Genomic DNA, 18,838 nt, shown 5'->3' with positions numbered 1-18,838 from the left:
TACTACAGTGACAGACAGCACGCTACACTGAATGCAGAAGCAGACGTGGATCCAGCTGTCTTCTATTAAGGCAGGCGTTAAAATATTTGCAAGAATTAAATCTGCCATTCTCCTCGCCAATTACTGTTTTTTTTGTAAAAGAACTATTAACCTATCACTGGTTTATTATTTCCAGATAAATGAAGATCTTTAAATGTTTTTGCTTTTAACTTTGAAGTTTATTTTGAGAGAGAGAATCTCAAGTAGGTTCAACACTCAGCACAGAGCCCCATGCAGGGTTCTATCTCATGCCTGTTATATCATGACCTGAGCCAAAGTCAAGAGTCGGGGCCCTCAACTGACTGAGCCACCCACACACCCTACTTTAAAATTTCTTTTAATGTTTATTTTATTTGATTGATTGAGAGAGAACAATCGTGAGCCACAGAGGGGCAGAGAGAGAGGGAACAAATCCCAAACAGACTCTGCATTATCAGTGCCAAGCCCGACATGGGGCTTGATCCATGACCCTGGGATCATGACCTCAGCTGAAATCAAGAGTCAGACGCTTAACTGACTAAGCCACTCAGGTGCCCCCTACTTGTAATTTCTAACATAGTAAATATTGATAGATGTAGCTCACATAAACATTCTTTGGGGTCCTCAATAATCTTTAGGTGTGCAAAAGGGTCCTGAGACCAAAAAACATAACTTCTATTCTAGAAGGAAGTAATTAGAATATTTGATTTGCAGTGTATTAGAGGGAAAAAAAAATTAACAGTCTTTCTAGAGGGGAAACAATGGGAAAAAATAACAAAAAAAGTATTTAAAAAAAAAGATGGGGCACCTATGTGGCTCAGTCAGTTAAGCGTTAGACTCTTGATTTTGGCTCAAGTCATGATCTTACGGTTTGTGACGTCAGGCCCCATGTTGAGCTCTGTACTGACAGCACGGAGCCTGCTTCAGATTGTCTCCCTCTCAGTGCCCTTCCCCTGCTCACTTGCTCACTCTCTCAAAATAAATAAACTTTAAAAAAATGAAAAAGATTGTAGGAAGAGATCAAACAGTATAAGTAGGTGGTTTCAACTTACCAGAAGATGCTATCAGAATATCTTTAAGAATTTAAATCAAATCCAACCTAAAAAGACATTTTAAGTCGTAGGAAGAATGGAAAAACTAAAGGCTTGAAAAAGATATGCTTAGGCAGGTATTAACAAGGAGAAAATAGAAGTATCAATCGTAACAGTATGCAAAATCGCATTCAAGAAGTGAATTTGTCCCACTAAAGGGACAAAGAAGTATTTTACATTAATAAACTGACCACAAATCTACCAAAGAGATTGATAAAAAGCAAAACAGAACTAGACCATGAAATGGACGGAGCCGTAATCGCTGTGGAAGACTGATTGATTGATTGATTACATCATACACACAGAAAACTTAACTGCTTGCTTATGGGATAAATGTCCACATGTGTTTTGTCTGTTACACAATATTTAAAGTGATGAAATGCCAGTTACTGTTGCTACGTAACCAATTAGCCCAGCACTGGGGTGTGGAGAGACTCCAGGGTAGGGTGACTTGATGGCTGGGGACTGGAATCAGCTGGGTGCTGATTTATTGATTTGTCAGGTGTCTGGGCTTGCGATGACTTAAAGACCAGACTTTGCATGGGTCCCGACTTCTTCACATATGGTGGCCTCAGTGTAGCTGGATTTCTTATTCTTAACACGGTGGCTTAGGGCTCCACGTACAGTGTTGAAGGAAACAAGGCAGTAACCTCATCCCCTTTTATGACCTAGCCTCAGAATGTGATCATGCTAGTCCTATAGCATCGTTTCTTCCACATTCCTTTAGTTTAAATGGTTATAAACCTTCCCAGATTTAAGAGGGAGGGACATATACCCGCCATCCTAAGGGGAGGACTGTCAGGTAGCTTATGGACATGTTTCAAAACCTCTTTAGTCCAACATACTACTTTACATTCCTTCAAACGTAAAAAATACATTCCCCTTTTCAGAGATCCCCCACCCCCAACCTTGACATCGAGGGTCTAAATCAGGTCTAAGTGCAGCTGAACCTCACTCGTGGGTCCTCGGTCATATCTCTTTGAGTACTGGGACAGGCTTCTGCCAGGAGAGATTAGGAAGGCGTAGTAGTTATATTTTTGAACCCCATAAGTCCTAGTTCTTCTGTATTCTGTGTTTTAACTGAAAACTGATCAGTTCTTGTTTTTAGCTCCTCTCTCTCCTTTTTCATTATGGATACGATCAACCTTTAATAACTCTCAGCATCCTGCACGGGGGTCTACTTAGCCAAATCCACCAGTGGCAGGTATTTTTTCCATTTTCCTCGTCACCACTGGCGACAGTTTTGCTAAAATTCTGTCACTTCATCCTCTACATCAGCAGTCTCCTCCAGACCCTTCCAGCTCTGGTCTCAAAGCTAGTATTTTAGGTTTTTATTGCAGTAGTACTCCAATTACTGGTACCCAGTTTTGTGTTAGTTATTGTTGCTTTGCTAACAAAACACAAAACTTAGATGTGTGAAAGCAGCAACCTAGGCTGACTCGAAAGACTAGGATCGCAGTGCCTACACGTGGCCCCTTTGTGTGGTTCAGTTTCCTCACAACATGGCAGCTTGAGGCTAGTCAGACACAGGGTGGCTCAGGGGCCCAAGTACAAGTATTCCAGCAAACAACGTTGGGGGGCTATAAGGGGTGCATCTCCTCCTTTGCCTAGCCTTGAATGTCACACTTTTGGCTATATTGTTTTGGTCCACACAGTTTCAAGCCTGCCCAGATTCAAAGGAAGGGGGTGGGAAGAATGTCACAGAATTTCTCATCTGACAAGTTCATGAAGAAGACAAATTTAGTAAATTCAGTTGTTATTCCTTGCATTGAGACCTCTCAGCTACAGGTGTTGGATTTTTTTCTTTAAACCTTTAAAAATAACTTTATGTTTTTAGGTTTATTTATTTTGGAAGAGAGATTGCTCACATGCAGGGAAGGGTGGAGAGAGAGAGAGAATATAAAGCAGGCTCCACAACATGAGTGTGGAGCCCGATGTGGTACTCAAACTTGCAAACTGTTGAGATCATGACATGAGCCAAAGTCAGATGCTTAACCGACTGAGCCACCCAGGCATCCCTAAAAAACAACTTTAAAAAGAAAATACCATTGTTTTTTTTAATAGGGATCATGAATATGCCTACAGGATGTTTTTGTTTTTGTTTATGTTTATTTTTCAGAGAGAGAGAGAGGGAGAGAGTGTGCACCCACAAGTGGGGGAGGGGCAGAGAGAGAGAGATCTGAAACAGGTTCCACGCTGTCAGCAGAGCCCAATGTGGGGCTGGAACCCATGAACCGTGAGATCATGACCTGAGCTGAAGTCGGTTGCTTAACTGACTGAGCCACCCAGGTGCCCCCAGATATATATGTGTGTGTGTGTGTGTGTGTGTGTGTGTGTGTGTGTGTGTGTGTGTGTGTGTGTTTTAGGAACAGATATTATATGAGTAAGGACTTATATGGCTTAGAATAAAATTTCCAGTGAAAGCATCACATGTAAATTTTTTAAATTGCTGTCTGTATCTCAGCCTAGGTGAAAGCAAACTGATACATTTGGTGACTTGTGTTAGATGACTCAGTAACTGGCTCTAGCGATGATGGGCATGATATTGAAATACTGTAAAGAGTTGGAACAAAACTGTTTCATTAAAGAAAACTAGGGAAAGCAATGTTTCTTAACTATGTGAGTTTAAATATTTATATACATACTTACATAAATGTGTTCCTGAAAGTTTATTCAACTTACAAATTTTTTTAGATTTCAATTGAAAAACAAAGGATCAAGTATTTGAGCATGCCTCATGTTAAAGCATACATAGCCACTTTAGAAAAATGTACTAGTGATAACTAGTATGAGTATATGAGTACTCTATATATACTTTTTCCATCATGGAGCGTTAGAGTGCTATTATTTTAAATGTATTAGATTGAACTTTATTTTACTTACTTTTTTGCTATTGCCTTATTTTACTTGTAAAAACTTTAAGATTTTTTTTCAATTTTATTTAATTTGAGAAAGAGACAGCACGAGTGGGGAAAAGGCAGAGAGAGGGAAAGAGAGAATCCCAAGCAGGCTCCACACTGCCTGTGCAGAGCCTGATGTCAAGCTCAAACTCACGAAATCGCGAAATCATGACCTGAGCCGAAATCGAGAGTCGGATGCCTAACTGACTGAGCCACCCAGGTGCCCCCTAAAAACTTTTTTTTTAAATGCCATTCAGAAAATAGCTTTTAATTCCCTTTAAGATTTAATTTTAAAAGCTTTCATATGTGGGAGAATTAATCTAGAAACCTTATTAAATTCTACAAAACATGCATTTCTTGGAAGGAAGATAATTATGAACAGCACATCTATATCTTTCTAAATGTGTTCTTCGGGTTTTACCATTAACTTGGTATGATTTTCAACAAATTACCAACCTTTAATTCCCTCATTTATTTTGTATCAGAAAGCCACTGTTAATCTTTTTTTTTTTTTTTTTTAAGTTTCTGTAATCTTTGGTAGTCTTTGGTTTAAACATGGGGGGGTAGACTTCTGGTTCTTTTGACCATGTTCAAATGATTTGACTTTTCTGCACCAGTCACATTTTTTTATTTTTTATTTAAAAAAAATTTTTTTAATGTTTATTTATTATTGAGAGACAGAGAGACACGGAGAGTGAGAAGGGGAGGGGTAGAGAGAGGTAGAATCTGAAGCAGGCTCCAGGCTCTGAGCTGACAGCACAGAGCCGACGCGGGGCTTGAACTCACAAACTGTGAGATCATGACCTGAGCCAAAGTCGGTCACCCAACCTACTGAGCCACCCAGGTGCCCCTACCAGTCACATTTTAAAATGGGGATTAAAAAATGTCTCTGTGGATTTAACAGTGTATTTAACAGTGTAAAATGCTGAGGAAGTTAAAGAATTGAAGGTACTCAAGTAAAAACAAATAACAGCTACTTTAAAAAAATATTGTAAAAAACAAATCACATGTTCCAGTCAGTTAATCTGATACATTGTACTCATTGGTAGTACAGAGTTAAGTTGAAACATTTAGCAAGCTTAGTATTTTTAGAAACTTTTAACAATTGTTTCGTAATAATTGTCACTTACTGAAAATTGGTGAAATTTAAGAATTAAGCATGTTGGTAAAATTTCATTTGATAATAATAGTATTCAAAATATTTTTATTGGTTAAAAACTCCTTTTATATAATGTATTCATTTTGGCTTATGTTTAATTAGGAATAAAATGTTTGATTTTTACTGTAGAAGTATTTGTTTTAATGTCAATATTAAGACCATAAAGTATTTTCAGATTAAGTTGAAAGTTTCAGAATATTCTGGGTTTGTTTTTTGCCAGTTGTTAGCCATTGTTTCCATCAGTCATTGCTGAGGACTTTATTTATGTATTTGTTTGTTTGTTTGTTTGTTTATTTTTAAGATTATTTGCTTATTTGAATAATCTCTGCACCCAATGTGGTGCTTCATCTCATGACCCCAAGATCAAGAGTCGCATCCTCTCTACATGTTGAGCCAGCCAGGCACCCCGAGAACATTTTATTTTCTAAGTATGCCCTCCAACTCACAAACTGTCTCAATTGAAGTTTTGTATTACATTTGTGTATTTGGTGCACTCAACCAGAGGTTTCTTTTTTTTTTTTTTTTTTTTTTTTTTTCCAACGTTTATTTATTTTTGGGACAGAGAGAGACAGAGCATGAACGGGGGAGGGGCAGAGAGAGAGGAGACACAGAATCAGAAACAGGCTCCAGGCTCTGAGCCATCAGCCCAGAGCCCGACGCGGGGCTCGAACTCCCGGACCGCGAGATCGTGACCTGGCTGAAGTCGGACGCTTAACCGACTGCGCCACCCAGGCGCCCCGCAACCAGAGGTTTCTAACCTCCCCCAGCTACTAGGCTGCCTTAGGGAGACATCTACATTTCTTATTAAAATATTTTTACGGTTGAATGTATAGTTTTTACTCCCAAAGAACCCATCCAAATGTGAAACTCTAGGCTGCCTCTGATTTTTTTTCTACGTAGTTGTAGTATGGATGTCATTATTTCATACGTGCCTTTTCATGACTTAACATAGTCTCCATTTCTAAGAGTTGAAGTGTCAGTTTGTGCCGTCACGTTGCCATGTGCCTTGTTCAGTCATCTTTCCTTGTCTTGTTCGCTTCTCTAGCTTTTCTGCAATTAGATAAAAAAGGACCGCAAAGACACCACTTTGATCAGCCTTCAGTAGCACCGAGGAAAAACTACTCTTTCACAAGAGAGGAGGTGAGACAAATTGATAGGGAAAATCAGAGGCTTTTGAAAGAACTCTCAAGACAGGCTGAAAAATCCGGAAGCAGTAGTACGATTCCTAGAAGATCGATTGTTCATCCCCCTAAGTTATGTCACAGTGCCCTCAACAGGCAGAGGGAACAACAAAGGATTGAAAGAGAAAATTTGGTAAGTAACTAACATTTTTTAGTCCTCAAAGAAAATAAATGGTAATGATTTATAAGGCCAACTGACAGGAAATCAGATACACCCACATTTTCATAATTATATAAAAGTAAGTATGGATGTGTATGGTGTGAAGTACATAATGAGCCACGAGCTGGAAAGTACAGTAGGTGTTTTTTGTTGGTTTTTTTTTGGTCATCAGGCTAGATTTTGAGGGAACGTTAGATGAAATTACTGAAAGCTGTATTATTTGGCCAGGTGTGTTAAATCTCTGCAGTAGTGTAGGAAATGGCATTCCAGGGGTCAGATACACGTATCTTTTGTGAAGTATTCAGTCACTAGCCAAATCTGTTTTACTTTATTGTATCCTTGAAGGCCGAAACAATTTACATATTATTTATTTTAAAGGATAAATACATCTCAAAGAGGTCAAATTTTGGTGATCTGCTCCTTGAATTAAGAATCAGATAACTAAACTGTGATGTTCCAAGGAATATAGGGACTGTTGAAAATCTTCACATTAAAAACTATTACTCGTATCATTTTCTTCATAAAACTCCATTCATAACAATTGTTGGTGTTTACTGGGCTCTTACCTAAATGCCGGGCATTGCTCTAAGTGTCTCCAAATATAAGCTTATTGAATCCTAACAGTAATCTTTCAGGTAGGATCTGTTTTTATCCACAGTTTACTGATGACATGACAGAGATCTAAAGGGGTTAAATAATTAGCCCAGGGACACAGAGCTGGTGAGTAAATGGCTGAGCCAAGATTTTAAATACAGGTAGTGTCTTAAACCAAAATTAGACCCTAATGGGCACATAAATTCAGAGCTAAGGTAATTGATAAAGCTATTATTAAAATTATTAAAACGGTTTCCAGAATTCATCCTCATTGTATTTCGTCACCCATACGGTTCTGTTTGACCATGTGCTTACCTGAACTTGTACTAACACTTGTAGAAATGTTTACTGTTGTCACTAATCTCAAGAGCCGGGGAGCTGGGATGGTGTATTTACAAAAACCAGTAAAGTCTTAAACCCTTACGGGCATGTGGCAACAGAGCAAGCTGAAATGAGGCTGTGGGCACTGAGCTACATGCCAACTCTGTGCACGTGACCGTGGCAATTGTTTAAGATTCATCCATGACTTAGGAAGATTTGAAATTATGTCCTGAACATTTGGGTTTGCCTTTTTTGTTTATTTTGACTCTCCTGCATGACTCTGGAGCCTCTTTCACAAATAGTTCAGAGTGTATCCTGTTTTACAAAGTTTAGGTCATTTCATCCTCACAGCACCCTAATGACATAGTTACTGTTGTTGTGGAGGAGCAAATGAGACTCTGATTGGGACATTGGGATTGTTCAAGGTCAGGCAGGTAGCAGAATCATATGCGAGTTACCTAGCTTTGGGGTTACTTTTTTTTTTTTAACAGCTTTTTGAGATACAATGGGTATACCATAATCATTTAGGGTACAATTCAATGGGTTCTGGTGTCTTACTAATTTTTTTAAGTTGTAGTAAGACAGATATAATATAAAATGTGCCATTTTAACTCATTTTTGTGGTCAGTTCAGTGGCACTATCACTGTTGCCAAAACTTTTATTGTCATCCATATAGAAACCCTGTACCTATTAAGAACCCTCTTTTCCCCCTTCCCCTCAAGTAACCTCTAATCTACTTTCTGTCTCTGTGTATTTGCCTAATCTGCGTTTCATGTAAATGGAATAAGACAATATTCATGGTTTTGTGTCTGGCTTATTTCACTCAGAATAATGTTTTTAAGGTTCATCCATGTTGTAGCACGTGTCAGAGCTTCATTCCTTTTTCTGGCCGAATAACATTCCATTATATGTGTGCACCACAGTTTGAATATCCGTTCACATGTTGATGGACACTTGGGTTATTTCCTCCTTTTGGCTGTTTGTGAGTAATTTTGTAGCGAATACTGATATATAAATGTCTGTTCAAGTCTCTGCTTTCAGTTCCTTTGAGCGTCTACCTAAGAGTGGAATTGCTGGATCATATGGCAGTTCTGTGTTTATCTTTTTGCAGAACCCGGGTTTACTTTTGAACAGTTGAAACCATTCGTGTAGAGTGACAATTCCGTGTATGACCAGGATGAAAACTATCAGCAGCCTCTTTTTACAGCTTCGGTCATCCCTGAAATCAGTTGTACATTACAGCTATTTTAATAAACAGTGGAAAATTACCAGTTTTACTCTTTTTACATACACCTAGTAGTTTGTATATGTGAGCAATATGTTTGTCCCATTTGATAGTAAGATCTTATTAGTATACTTGAGAACAGTAGAAATAAAATGTGGGCCACATGAATAGTTCAAAATTTTCTAGTAGTCATATTAAGAAGGTCAAAAGAAACAGATGAGATTCTGATAAACTATTTTATTTACTGAGTAAATTCAAAATACTACATTTTAAAGTATGTAACCAATGTAAAAAAAATTAATGATGAGATTTTTTTTTTCTTTTTTGTGTACCAAGTCTTTGAAATCTGTTGTACATTTTCCATTGAGTGCTCATCTCAGTCTGGACTGGCCATATTTCAAATGCTGTGTAGCCTCACAGTGGTTAGTGGCCTTGGGCATTTAGCTCTAAATCAAATACTAATTCATGCAGAAGTGAAAAAAGTAACTTCAAGCTGAATAGGAAAATAAACAATTTATTATAAAATATCATTTATTATGTTATTGTTTGGAGAGTTTATCATCTGCATTTATGTTTAACACTTCATTCTCTAAACCAAAACAAAACTTTTCTTGACTGTTTCTACAGTTATTCCTCATAATGACTGTTTATTTTTTCTTTTTTTAAAAAAATTCTAGGGGTACCTGGATGGCTCCATCGGTTAAGCATCCGACTCTTGGTTTCAGCTCAGGTCATGATCTTGTGATTTCATGAGTTCAAGCCCCATATATAAGTCTTTGTGCTGGCAGCACGCAGCCTGCTTGGGATTCTCTCTGCTCCTCCCTCACTCATGCTGTCTCTGTCTCTCTAAATAAAAAAATAAACTTAAAAATTTTTTTTTAATTCTATTATAAATTTCCATTAGAAGTATGTCAAATTTATGTTTTAGTTGGAGAGTGTTTGGTGGTCTTAAAATATTATCTTCTTATGGTATGTCTTTCCATTTATTCAAGCTTTCTTATATTCTACCTTAGTAAATTAAAAAAAAATTTTTTTATGTTTATTTTTGAGAGAGAGTGTGAGCAGGGGAGGGGCAGAGAGAGAGGGAGACACAGAATCTGAAGCAGGCTCCAGGCTCCGAGCTGTCAGCACTGAGCCTGATGCGGGGCTTGAATTCATAGACCATGAGATCATGAGTTGAGCTGAAGTCGGATGCTTAACCAACTGAGCTACTCAGGTGCCCCTTCCTTAGTAAAGTTTTGTGGTTTTCTTCAGAACTATGTATTTCTGTGCTCTTGTACATGAAATTTTAATTTTTTTTTTGTAGGTTATTTATTTTTTGAGAAAGCGAGGGAGCAGGGGAGGGGCAGAGAGAGAGAATCCCAAGCAGGCTCCACACTGTCAATGCAGAGCCCGATGTGGCGCGTCAAACTCAGGAACCGTGAGATCATGACCTGAGTCAAAATCAAGAGTCTTAACCGACTGAGCCACCCAGCAGACCCTGTGCATGAAATTTTTTATTACATTTTCTGTTTGCTCTTGTAAACTGTTAATTTTTGCATATGTATTTTATAACCTGCCACCTTCCAAATGCTTCTTTAGATCTGTATTAGCTCTAATAGTTCCTCTGTGTGAGCTGGTATATTTTTTAATCTGTTTGCTAGCATGTTCATAATCAAAATCAAAATACACGCATGCATACACACGTGTACACACCCACGCACGTTCGTGGTTATTTCTGTGTCAGATGTAGTGCACAGGCAGGGTCCATTACCTCTAAATGTTTATGATTTGTATTTCCTTCATTCCTGTATCTCCAGTGACAGAGACCAATCAGACGGCCAACAGGCATGATGACTGAAGAGTTCTGTTCCAGTACTTTAGCTTGCTGGTAGTCCAGAGGCTGTTTAGAGTGACATAATCCAAAACAAAGAAATAGTGCTGTGCTGAGTGGGTAGAACAGGAAGGCAAAGATCCTGTATAAAATCGAGTCCTGTGCTTCAGAGTTAAAAGCATACCGTTAATCTTTCTGGTGAAGTTCACAATTTTCATTATGTTTCAGGAGGCAAATATTACCTTTCCTTCTCATTCAAAAAGGAAACAAATAAAAGGAATAATAAAAAGTAATTTTATCTAGTAGAGGGCATGCTTGCTACCCTACATAGACTCGATTAAAATTTGTGAATTTCCAAAAATGGGTCTCATTTTTAAATTCGTGAATTTTGAAATACTCTCATTAAGCCATATTTCCTTAATTCATTTGAATATAATATGAATCCTATTTTTATGAAAGAGTACCACAATAATCTTAGCAGAAGGAGAGGATGATCAGGTGAGTAAGGGTATTTATATTTCGCTTTGCGGTCTAAAAGAAATGAGATTATTTTCATTTTTTTTCTTAACACTTATTAATTATTAAGAGACAGAGAGAGACAGACCGCGAGCAGGGGAGGGGCAGAGAGAGAGAGAGAGAGAGAGACACAGAATCTGAAGCAGACTCCAGGCTCTGAGATGTTAGCACAGAGCCCCATGTGGGGCTCGAACTCATGAACCGTGAGATCACGACCCAAGCCGAAGTCATGACTGAGCCACCCAGGCACCTGGAGATTATTTCATTATTTAAATGTATGTCAGTTGCCTTCTTTGTATGTGAAAGAAGAGGATGAGGGGAGGTGAGTATTTGAAGCAAGATTAGGGAAGAAGGAAGATTTCGTAAGGAATAGATAAGGATTAGAGCCTAGAGTTCAAATGGAATTAACTTGTTTTTCTTTTTTTTAACTTTCTGAGAATACACACACACATACAGATATATGTAATTAGTTTTAAATCCAGAGAAAGTAGGCAGTAAAGTAGAACATAGTCTTTCCATTCAGGAATTCTTCTGTTAAAATATTTTTTTTTTTTTGTTAAAATATTTTTAAAATAAAAGTAATGCATATACAAATTCAGAAAATGCAGGTCATTCTTAAAAACATTAAATGAAAGGTAGAATCCTCCTTCCATCTTCTGTTCTTTGCTAGTCCAGAGGAGGAATTTTATTTTATTTTATTTTATTTTTTAATTTTTTTTTCTTTTTTTTTTTAACATTTATTTATTTTTGAGACAGAGACAGAGCATGAACGGGGGAGGGTCAGAGAGAGAGGGAGACACAGAATTGGAAACAGGCTCCAGGCTCTGAGCGGTCAGCACAGAGCCCGACGTGGGGCTCGAACTCATGGGCCGCGAGATAATGACCTGAGCCGAAGTTGGCCACTCAACCGACTGAGCCACCCAGGCGCCCCAGAGGAGGAATTTTAGACCTCTTAGATAGAATGTGAAAACTATCAAGGGGAGAGTGATACGTTGTCACAAAGATGAAGATTTATGGTAAAGCTCATATAGGGGCGCCTGGGTGGCTCAGTTGGTTGAGTGTCCGACTTCGGCTCATGGTCATGATCTCATGATCTCAAAGATCTCGTGATCTTCGATCAGGTCGTGATCTCATGGTCTGTGAGTTCAAGCCCTGCGTCAGGCTCTGTGCGGACAGCTCGGAGCCCGGAGCCTGTTTCAGATTCTGTGCCTCCCTCTCTCTCTGCCCCTCCCCCACTCATGCTCTGTCTCTCTCTCTCCATCAAAAATAAACATTAAAAAAATTTTTTTATGGTAAAGCTCATACCTAGTGTAAGAATTCAAGTGTGATTCGTAAGATCTTGAAATAATTTATAGTTCACTCTGTCTGATTTTCTTCTTTCTCTGGTTATTGTCTGTGTCTCCTTTCATACAAGAAAGAAAGCTAAGGATAACTAAGGGTGGCTTCAGTTATAGAAAAATATGAAGAACAATCCTGGTTTTCCCTGACTGTAGGATGCTTGTTAGTCTTTAAAGTCCTTCGGGGTCTTTGCTTTATCACTTTAGAAACAATGAAGCACCTCCCCTCTGCTGACAACTGCAGAAATCATTAACACATTAGTCATTCCTTTGTTTTAACTTTTCTGTTTCCAGAGATGGACAGGATTCAGGTTGGGTTAGTTTTCCTTCCAAAAAAATACTTCCTAAATAGAAAAACAAACATTTGGACAAACTATTTGGGATTCATTATTAGAATTTGATTTGAGTAGCAGATTCTGAGATTGAAAATACTAAGATTTTGTAAACCAGAAATTGGAATATAAGTAACCAGTCTTATCATTTCTCAATTCATGAAACATATTTATTTAATGTCTGCTGTGATCTATGTAAGACACTGAAGGAATATAAAAATGTCTATAAAATACCGTCCTGTCATATAATATATAACATAGCTAGGAAGGTAATACTAGTGCATGTCAAAAAACTAGAAAATAATACAAAGCAATATGAATGGTAGCATTAATGTTTGATAACTCTGTACCAAATGCCAGGGACTGCTGTGAGCATTCTATATGCATTATCTCAATTACTGCTTAAAACTGACTCTTGGAGATTATTTCATTAATACCCACATCAAGTCATACGGTCATATAATCATTGGAAGAGCCAGGATTTAACTGCACGTCTTTCTGACTAGATAGCTTACATTTTTGTTCACTCTGATGCAAATGTTAAAATATTTTGAACTGTCATTTTTTAAGTTTTACCCAGAAGTACTGAATTATTCACTAGATTAAAATGTATCTACTTTTGACTTTACACTTTATACAGTAATCAGTACTTCATATTTTGATAGTTTCTATAAGCAAGAGCTGTTTCTAGTGGAAATCATCCCTTTAACTTCTGCTTAACTTATTCGTGGCATACAAATGATACAGTTCCATGTAATTTAGATAGCTGATCTCTCTCTGGTTTTCCGAAGTTTCTGCCTGTAAACTTGATAAGTGACATATCAGGACAACAAAATGGGTTTATTCTTTGCCTTATTGTCAAATTATTTCAGAATTGATTTTGATTATATTGCTTTATATGTTTTATATCTGATGAATAAGCGTCGCAGTTTTCTTAAAATTTAAAAAAGAAAAACCTACATCTAGCCAAATAAATAAATTTAGGAAGTTAGTTTATCCAAAAAATAGGGAGGCTTCTATTAGCAAAAAACCAAAATTAGTAGTTAACTGAAAATAAATTTTCTGTCCTGTCCCCCCCACAGCCCAGAGGGTAGTTAATAGGATAATCAGATGACATGGCAAACGATGCCCTGCCTAGCAGAGTACATGGTGTGATACGTAGGAAGTTTCTTACTCACTTATAAATGTCTCACTCGGGCATGCAAGAGTACTCTCTTCTTATGCAGACTATAAATGACAGGGCAATATTTTATATTTTTTCTTCTGTTCCTTCCAGTGTCTTACATAACTCAGAGCAGTTACAAACTGTAGGTAGAAAAGGTATAATCCTAGGAGGTTTTGCCCTTAAAATACACAGCCTCACTATGTACGGTGAGAAAAAGACCTCATGTGGTCTTGTGATGGCAAGACCATAGACTTTACAGACGGAACCATGTTTAAACTGTAAGTCTGGGTTCAGCAGAGAAAACCGTTAACTCTAGTTGAGTCTGGCTTCCTGAGGGAGTTAGGTGTTCTCTAGCCTTAGAAGGTAAAAACTGAGAAAGGCCATTTCATGCCAAAAAGAGCTGGCAGGCCGAGATCTCTCATTTGGTCGGTGTCCTGCTTCATGTGCTCTAGATCGCTGCCGTTTGTCTCCAGGTTCCATTTATTTCTGTAACACCTTCCTTCTCCCTTTTCTAAACAGCTCTCTGGAGTATTTTGACTTGTTCTACTACCATCTATCACTTCTCTGGAATTCCTCAGAACACCAGTCAGAATAGAAGGGTGAGGGTGAAACTGATCAGAGCAAGCACAAAGTTGAGAAAAAGTTCTGGATATGGTTGGTGGTCATGGTTCACAGTGATGTGAATATACTAAATGCCACTGAACTGTAAGCTTAAAATGGTAAATTGGTAAAATGGTAAAAATGGTAAATTTTATGTATTCTTTGCCATAATAAAAAGAAAACAACGTTGAGGCAGAAGGAAAAACAAGGTGTGCAGAAAAAAATTTGTCCTGTGACTGAATTCAAGAGGCTGGTTTTTTAATGGCAATCTGAGTGCTGAACAAGCATTCTCTTTTCAAATAAAGAGTAACTTGCTACAGAGATAGTTTAACTCGATAAAGAGATAATAAAACAATCATAGATCAATTCCTTGATCCATTTGGTCTGCTCAGATATTCCCTTCTCTACGATACCTTTGAAAATGAAACAAACTTTCTACCTTTTAATATATGAGGAAAGAAAAGAAAATTAGGAATGTTTACACATTAGATTCTGTTACGGAATCATATTAAAATACAATGTTACTGGATATTATGTTGCCTTGGCTAGTTGGTTTACATATCTATTTAAAAGTTATAGTAGATGATTTTCAAACTTAAGAGTAAAAACTTTTTTCTTCCAAACTAGATTTTATGCAGAATATTTAGTATATGAAACAGGCAACATGGAGAGCACAGATGGACCGGTAGAAACTGGGAGCGGGAGACCTGAGAGGCCACCCCCTTGGCCTCTCCTCAGTGTCCAGTTGGGGCACAACTGGAAAGTAAACAGCTAGAAAGCCAGTGCTCTAAAGTCATATATAGAATTGATAATAGCTTAGATAGGTTTGTGGTGATGTCTAGGTTGAACGAACACACTGGGCTTGTAGCATTTTGTCCATTCTCTGAGAAAATCACATTTCATGCATTTCCATTTATAGCACCTTTCCAAACATTGTAACCTGACATAAAAGAGATGTGCCTGTGATCAGTTGTTAAAACCATACTGGTTTTATAGGATAGGTGAAACCCTTGGATTTTCCTAAAAAAATTTTTTTAATGTTTATTTATTTTGGAGAGAGAGAGAGAGCAGAACATGAGCAGGGGAGAGGTTAGAGAGAGAGGGAGACACGGAATCCAAAGCAGGCTCCAGGCTCTGAGCTGTCAGCACAGAGCCTGATGCGGGGCTCGAACTCATGAACTGTGAGATCATGACCTGAGCTGACGTCAGAGGCTTAACCAACTGAGCCACCCAGGTGCCCCAAACCCTTAGATTTTCCTGAAAGTATATTATTTGAAATATTTTTTCACATAGCATCTCAAAAGTGATTTTAAAATCTTTATTTCATAAATTTCTATTAAGTATTTACTGATTTAACACTAATTTGAAGACATCTGTACCCCTATATTTATTGCAGCATTATTTACAATAGCCAAACTATGGAAGCAGCTTAAGGGTCCATCAATAGATGAATGGATAAGAAAGGTGTGGTATCTATACAATGGAATATTACTTAACCATTAAAAATAATGAAATCTTACCATTTGTAACGTGGATAGAGCTAGGGAGTATTATGCTGAGTGTGTCAGATAAAGACAAATACCATATGATTTCACTTCCATGTGGGATTTAAGAAACCAAACAAAGGGGGAAAAAAGAGACAAACAAAAAAGCAGACTCTTAACTACAGAGAACAAACTGATGGTTGCCAGAGGGGAGGTGGGGGGACAGGTGAAATAGGTGAAGGGGACTAACAGTACGTTTCTCATAATGAGCACCAAATAACAGAATTGGTGAATCACTATATTCTACACCTGAAACTAATACAACACTTTATGTTAACTGTGCTGGAATTAAATATTTTAAAGTGCCCTTTTAAAAACTCACTGCTGTTGTTTTCCTGAGTTATTGCTATCACTTACTTCTATCTAACGTTGACTTTTGAACTGTCTTTAAATGAAGGCTTTATTGAAAAGACTTGAATCTGTGAAACCAACAGTTGGTATGAAACGCTCTGAACAACTGATGGACTATCATCGCAATATGGGTTATCTCAGCTCATCCCCATCCACCAGACGAGTGAGATCAACTCTTGGCCAGTATAGCCCATTAAGTAAGCATGCTCAGAATTATTTTGTTCTTGTGTGTATATTTTATCCTTTTTAAAAAATATAACTTATGTTCTTGGATAGAGTTTGAAAATGGCTGACTTCTGGAAGGCATTGTATTATTTTTCACTAGTATGCTCTTCTCTTGTGTTAGTTCACTCAACTTCAGGTTTCGCTCACAGCATGTAATGGTAGCACAGGAAAGAAACAAGAAAAACGGTTGAAAATATCAATACTGTCTTCAGTAGTAGACATTTTATTACATTTGTTAGAGGAAGAAGTGAATAGATAACGTTGTTTAAAAGTGGCTGAGACATTCCCCCTAACGAGCTAAGGATTATTGGTAATATCCTCCCGCCCCTATATGTGCTTTGTCTTCCTCACTGGTTAACTAAAACAGGAATCAGCAGTCTGTAGAGTCATCACATATAATCCCTCCTAATGCTTGACCTGGGATCAGCACACACCCAGCTAGTGGTGCGTCCCACAGAATGTAGCCTGGAGTGGCCACCTCGTGCTAGGGTGTGTGACACAGGAAGTTTATGCTGTCGCTCCATGTGTGCATTCTAAACCATAAAAAAAGAAGCCGAGGCACCTGGGTGACTCATTGGGTTAAGCACCCGGCTTCAGCTCAGGTCATGATCTCACTGTTCGTGAATTCCAGCCCCAGGTCAAGCTCTGTGCTGACAGCTCAGAGCCCGGAGCCTGCTTCCGATTCTGTGTCTCCTTCCCTCCCTGCCCCTGCCCTGCTCACACTCTGTGTCCTTCAAAAATAAATGTTAAAAAAAAAAATTAAAAAAAAAAAAAAAGTGAGAGAGAAGCCAATGTTAGAAGAAAGGTGTAACCACCTATGACATCCCAACTTCCCAGTGCTCTTGTGAGTCTTAAACACTCAAATGACTAGTGAGTCCATTCATTCATCTCATTCTTCAAGCATCGCTTTCTTGCTATAGTCATTGACTGACATAGGGTCTTAATCCAGTAATTCATACTTGGCATTATGCCTTGAACATGGTTAATTATTTCTTGAACAAATTTGTAAATAGTTATATAAAGCGGCTTCTTTTATTGCTTGAATCATTTGAGCAGCTTTTTTTTTTTTTTTTTTAACGTTTATTTATTTTTGAGACAGAGAGAGACAGAGCATGAATGGGGGAGGGGCAGAGAGAGAGGGAGACACAGAATCGGAAGCAAGCTCCAGGCTCTGAGCCATCAGCCCAGAGCCTGACGCGGGGCTCGAACTCACGGACCGCGAGATCCTGACCTGGCTGAAGTCGGACGCTTAACCGACTGCGCCACCCAGGCGCCCCTGAGCAGCTTTTTAAAACATGTATTCCCATCCCAAATCTGTTGAATCTGAACCCCCCCAATGTAGAGTCCGGGCATGTTTATTATTATTTTTAATTTCCACAGGGAGTTCTGAAGTGCGTTCCTGTTTGAGAATCATACTAAACTACTAAAAATTCATGTGAGATAGGGAAGAAAAATTTATTCTGAACTTTAAATTAGGAGAGGAAGTTTATCAGGGGTTAATGGATGTATTTAGTTTAAATAAAATTATTTCTTGTTCTTCATATATTTTCAGGAGGAGCTTCTAGAACATCCAGCGCTACCAGTGGTCTCAGTTGTAAGAGTGAGCGACCAGTTTTTGACACATCCAGTGGCCTGTTGCTAAGACCTAAGCCCCCTAATGTTCGTACAGCTTGGTTATAAAAACTCTTTTTACTTTAAACATTGTTCATCCAGTTCTTACTGAAGCGCTCTTGTATATTATTATAATTCTCTGTGTAAACGTCTGTAATTTAAAATTTACAACGAGTTGTAATTTTATTGTAATTCAATGCAAAATTGTTTAAAAAAAAAAACAGTTTAGGGGTGCCTGGGTGGCGCAGTCGGTTAAGCGTCCGACTTCAGCCAGGTCACGATCTCGCAGTCCGTGAGTTCAAGCCCCGCATCAGGCTCTGGGCTGATGGCTCAGAGCCTGGAGCCTGTTTCCGATTCTGTGTCTCCCTCTCTCTCTGCCCGTTCATGCTCTGTCTCTCTCTGTCCCAAAAATAAATAAACGTTGAAAAAAAGAAATTAAAAAAAAAAAAAAGTTTAATGTAAAATCAGTGTTTCCTGTGAGGATGTATTTCTATGAGAGGTATATGTATTTGATAGAAAAATGGTAGTATGCATGTATATTTTCTCAACATAGAAAATGATTCAGCTCTTACACTGACAAAACAGTTGTGATAGTATCACACTGTACGTCGGACCCAAGATGTTAACTACATTGTTCTTGTTTTATGTTTTTTTTTTTTTAATTTTTTGTAAGTTTTAAACCATGATCGTAGCT

General features: G+C 38.1%; 1 protein-coding gene across 3 annotated transcripts in view; it reads left to right on the top strand.

Annotated features, from left to right (window-relative positions):
- Positions 1 to 18,232, top strand: part of CFAP97 (cilia and flagella associated protein 97) — a 40,039-nt gene extending 21,807 nt beyond the window's left edge. For all 3 annotated transcript variants that reach the window (XM_045453333.1, XM_045453354.1, XM_045453343.1), the window contains exons 3-5: positions 6,214 to 6,482; positions 16,355 to 16,505; positions 18,086 to 18,232. In XM_045453333.1, coding sequence (XP_045309289.1) covers positions 6,214 to 6,482; positions 16,355 to 16,505; positions 18,086 to 18,213 — 548 coding nt within the window. In that variant the 3' untranslated portion in view covers positions 18,214 to 18,232. The remainder of the gene's footprint in view (positions 1 to 6,213; positions 6,483 to 16,354; positions 16,506 to 18,085) is intronic.
- The last annotated feature ends 606 nt before the right edge of the window (positions 18,233 to 18,838 follow it).

The sequence above is a fragment of the Leopardus geoffroyi genome, chromosome B1 (genome assembly GCF_018350155.1).
Source record: "Leopardus geoffroyi isolate Oge1 chromosome B1, O.geoffroyi_Oge1_pat1.0, whole genome shotgun sequence".
Lineage (NCBI taxonomy): Eukaryota > Metazoa > Chordata > Mammalia > Carnivora > Felidae > Leopardus > Leopardus geoffroyi.
The sequence above is the reverse complement of the archived record's forward strand: the minus strand, read 5'-3'. Positions and strand labels throughout refer to the sequence as shown.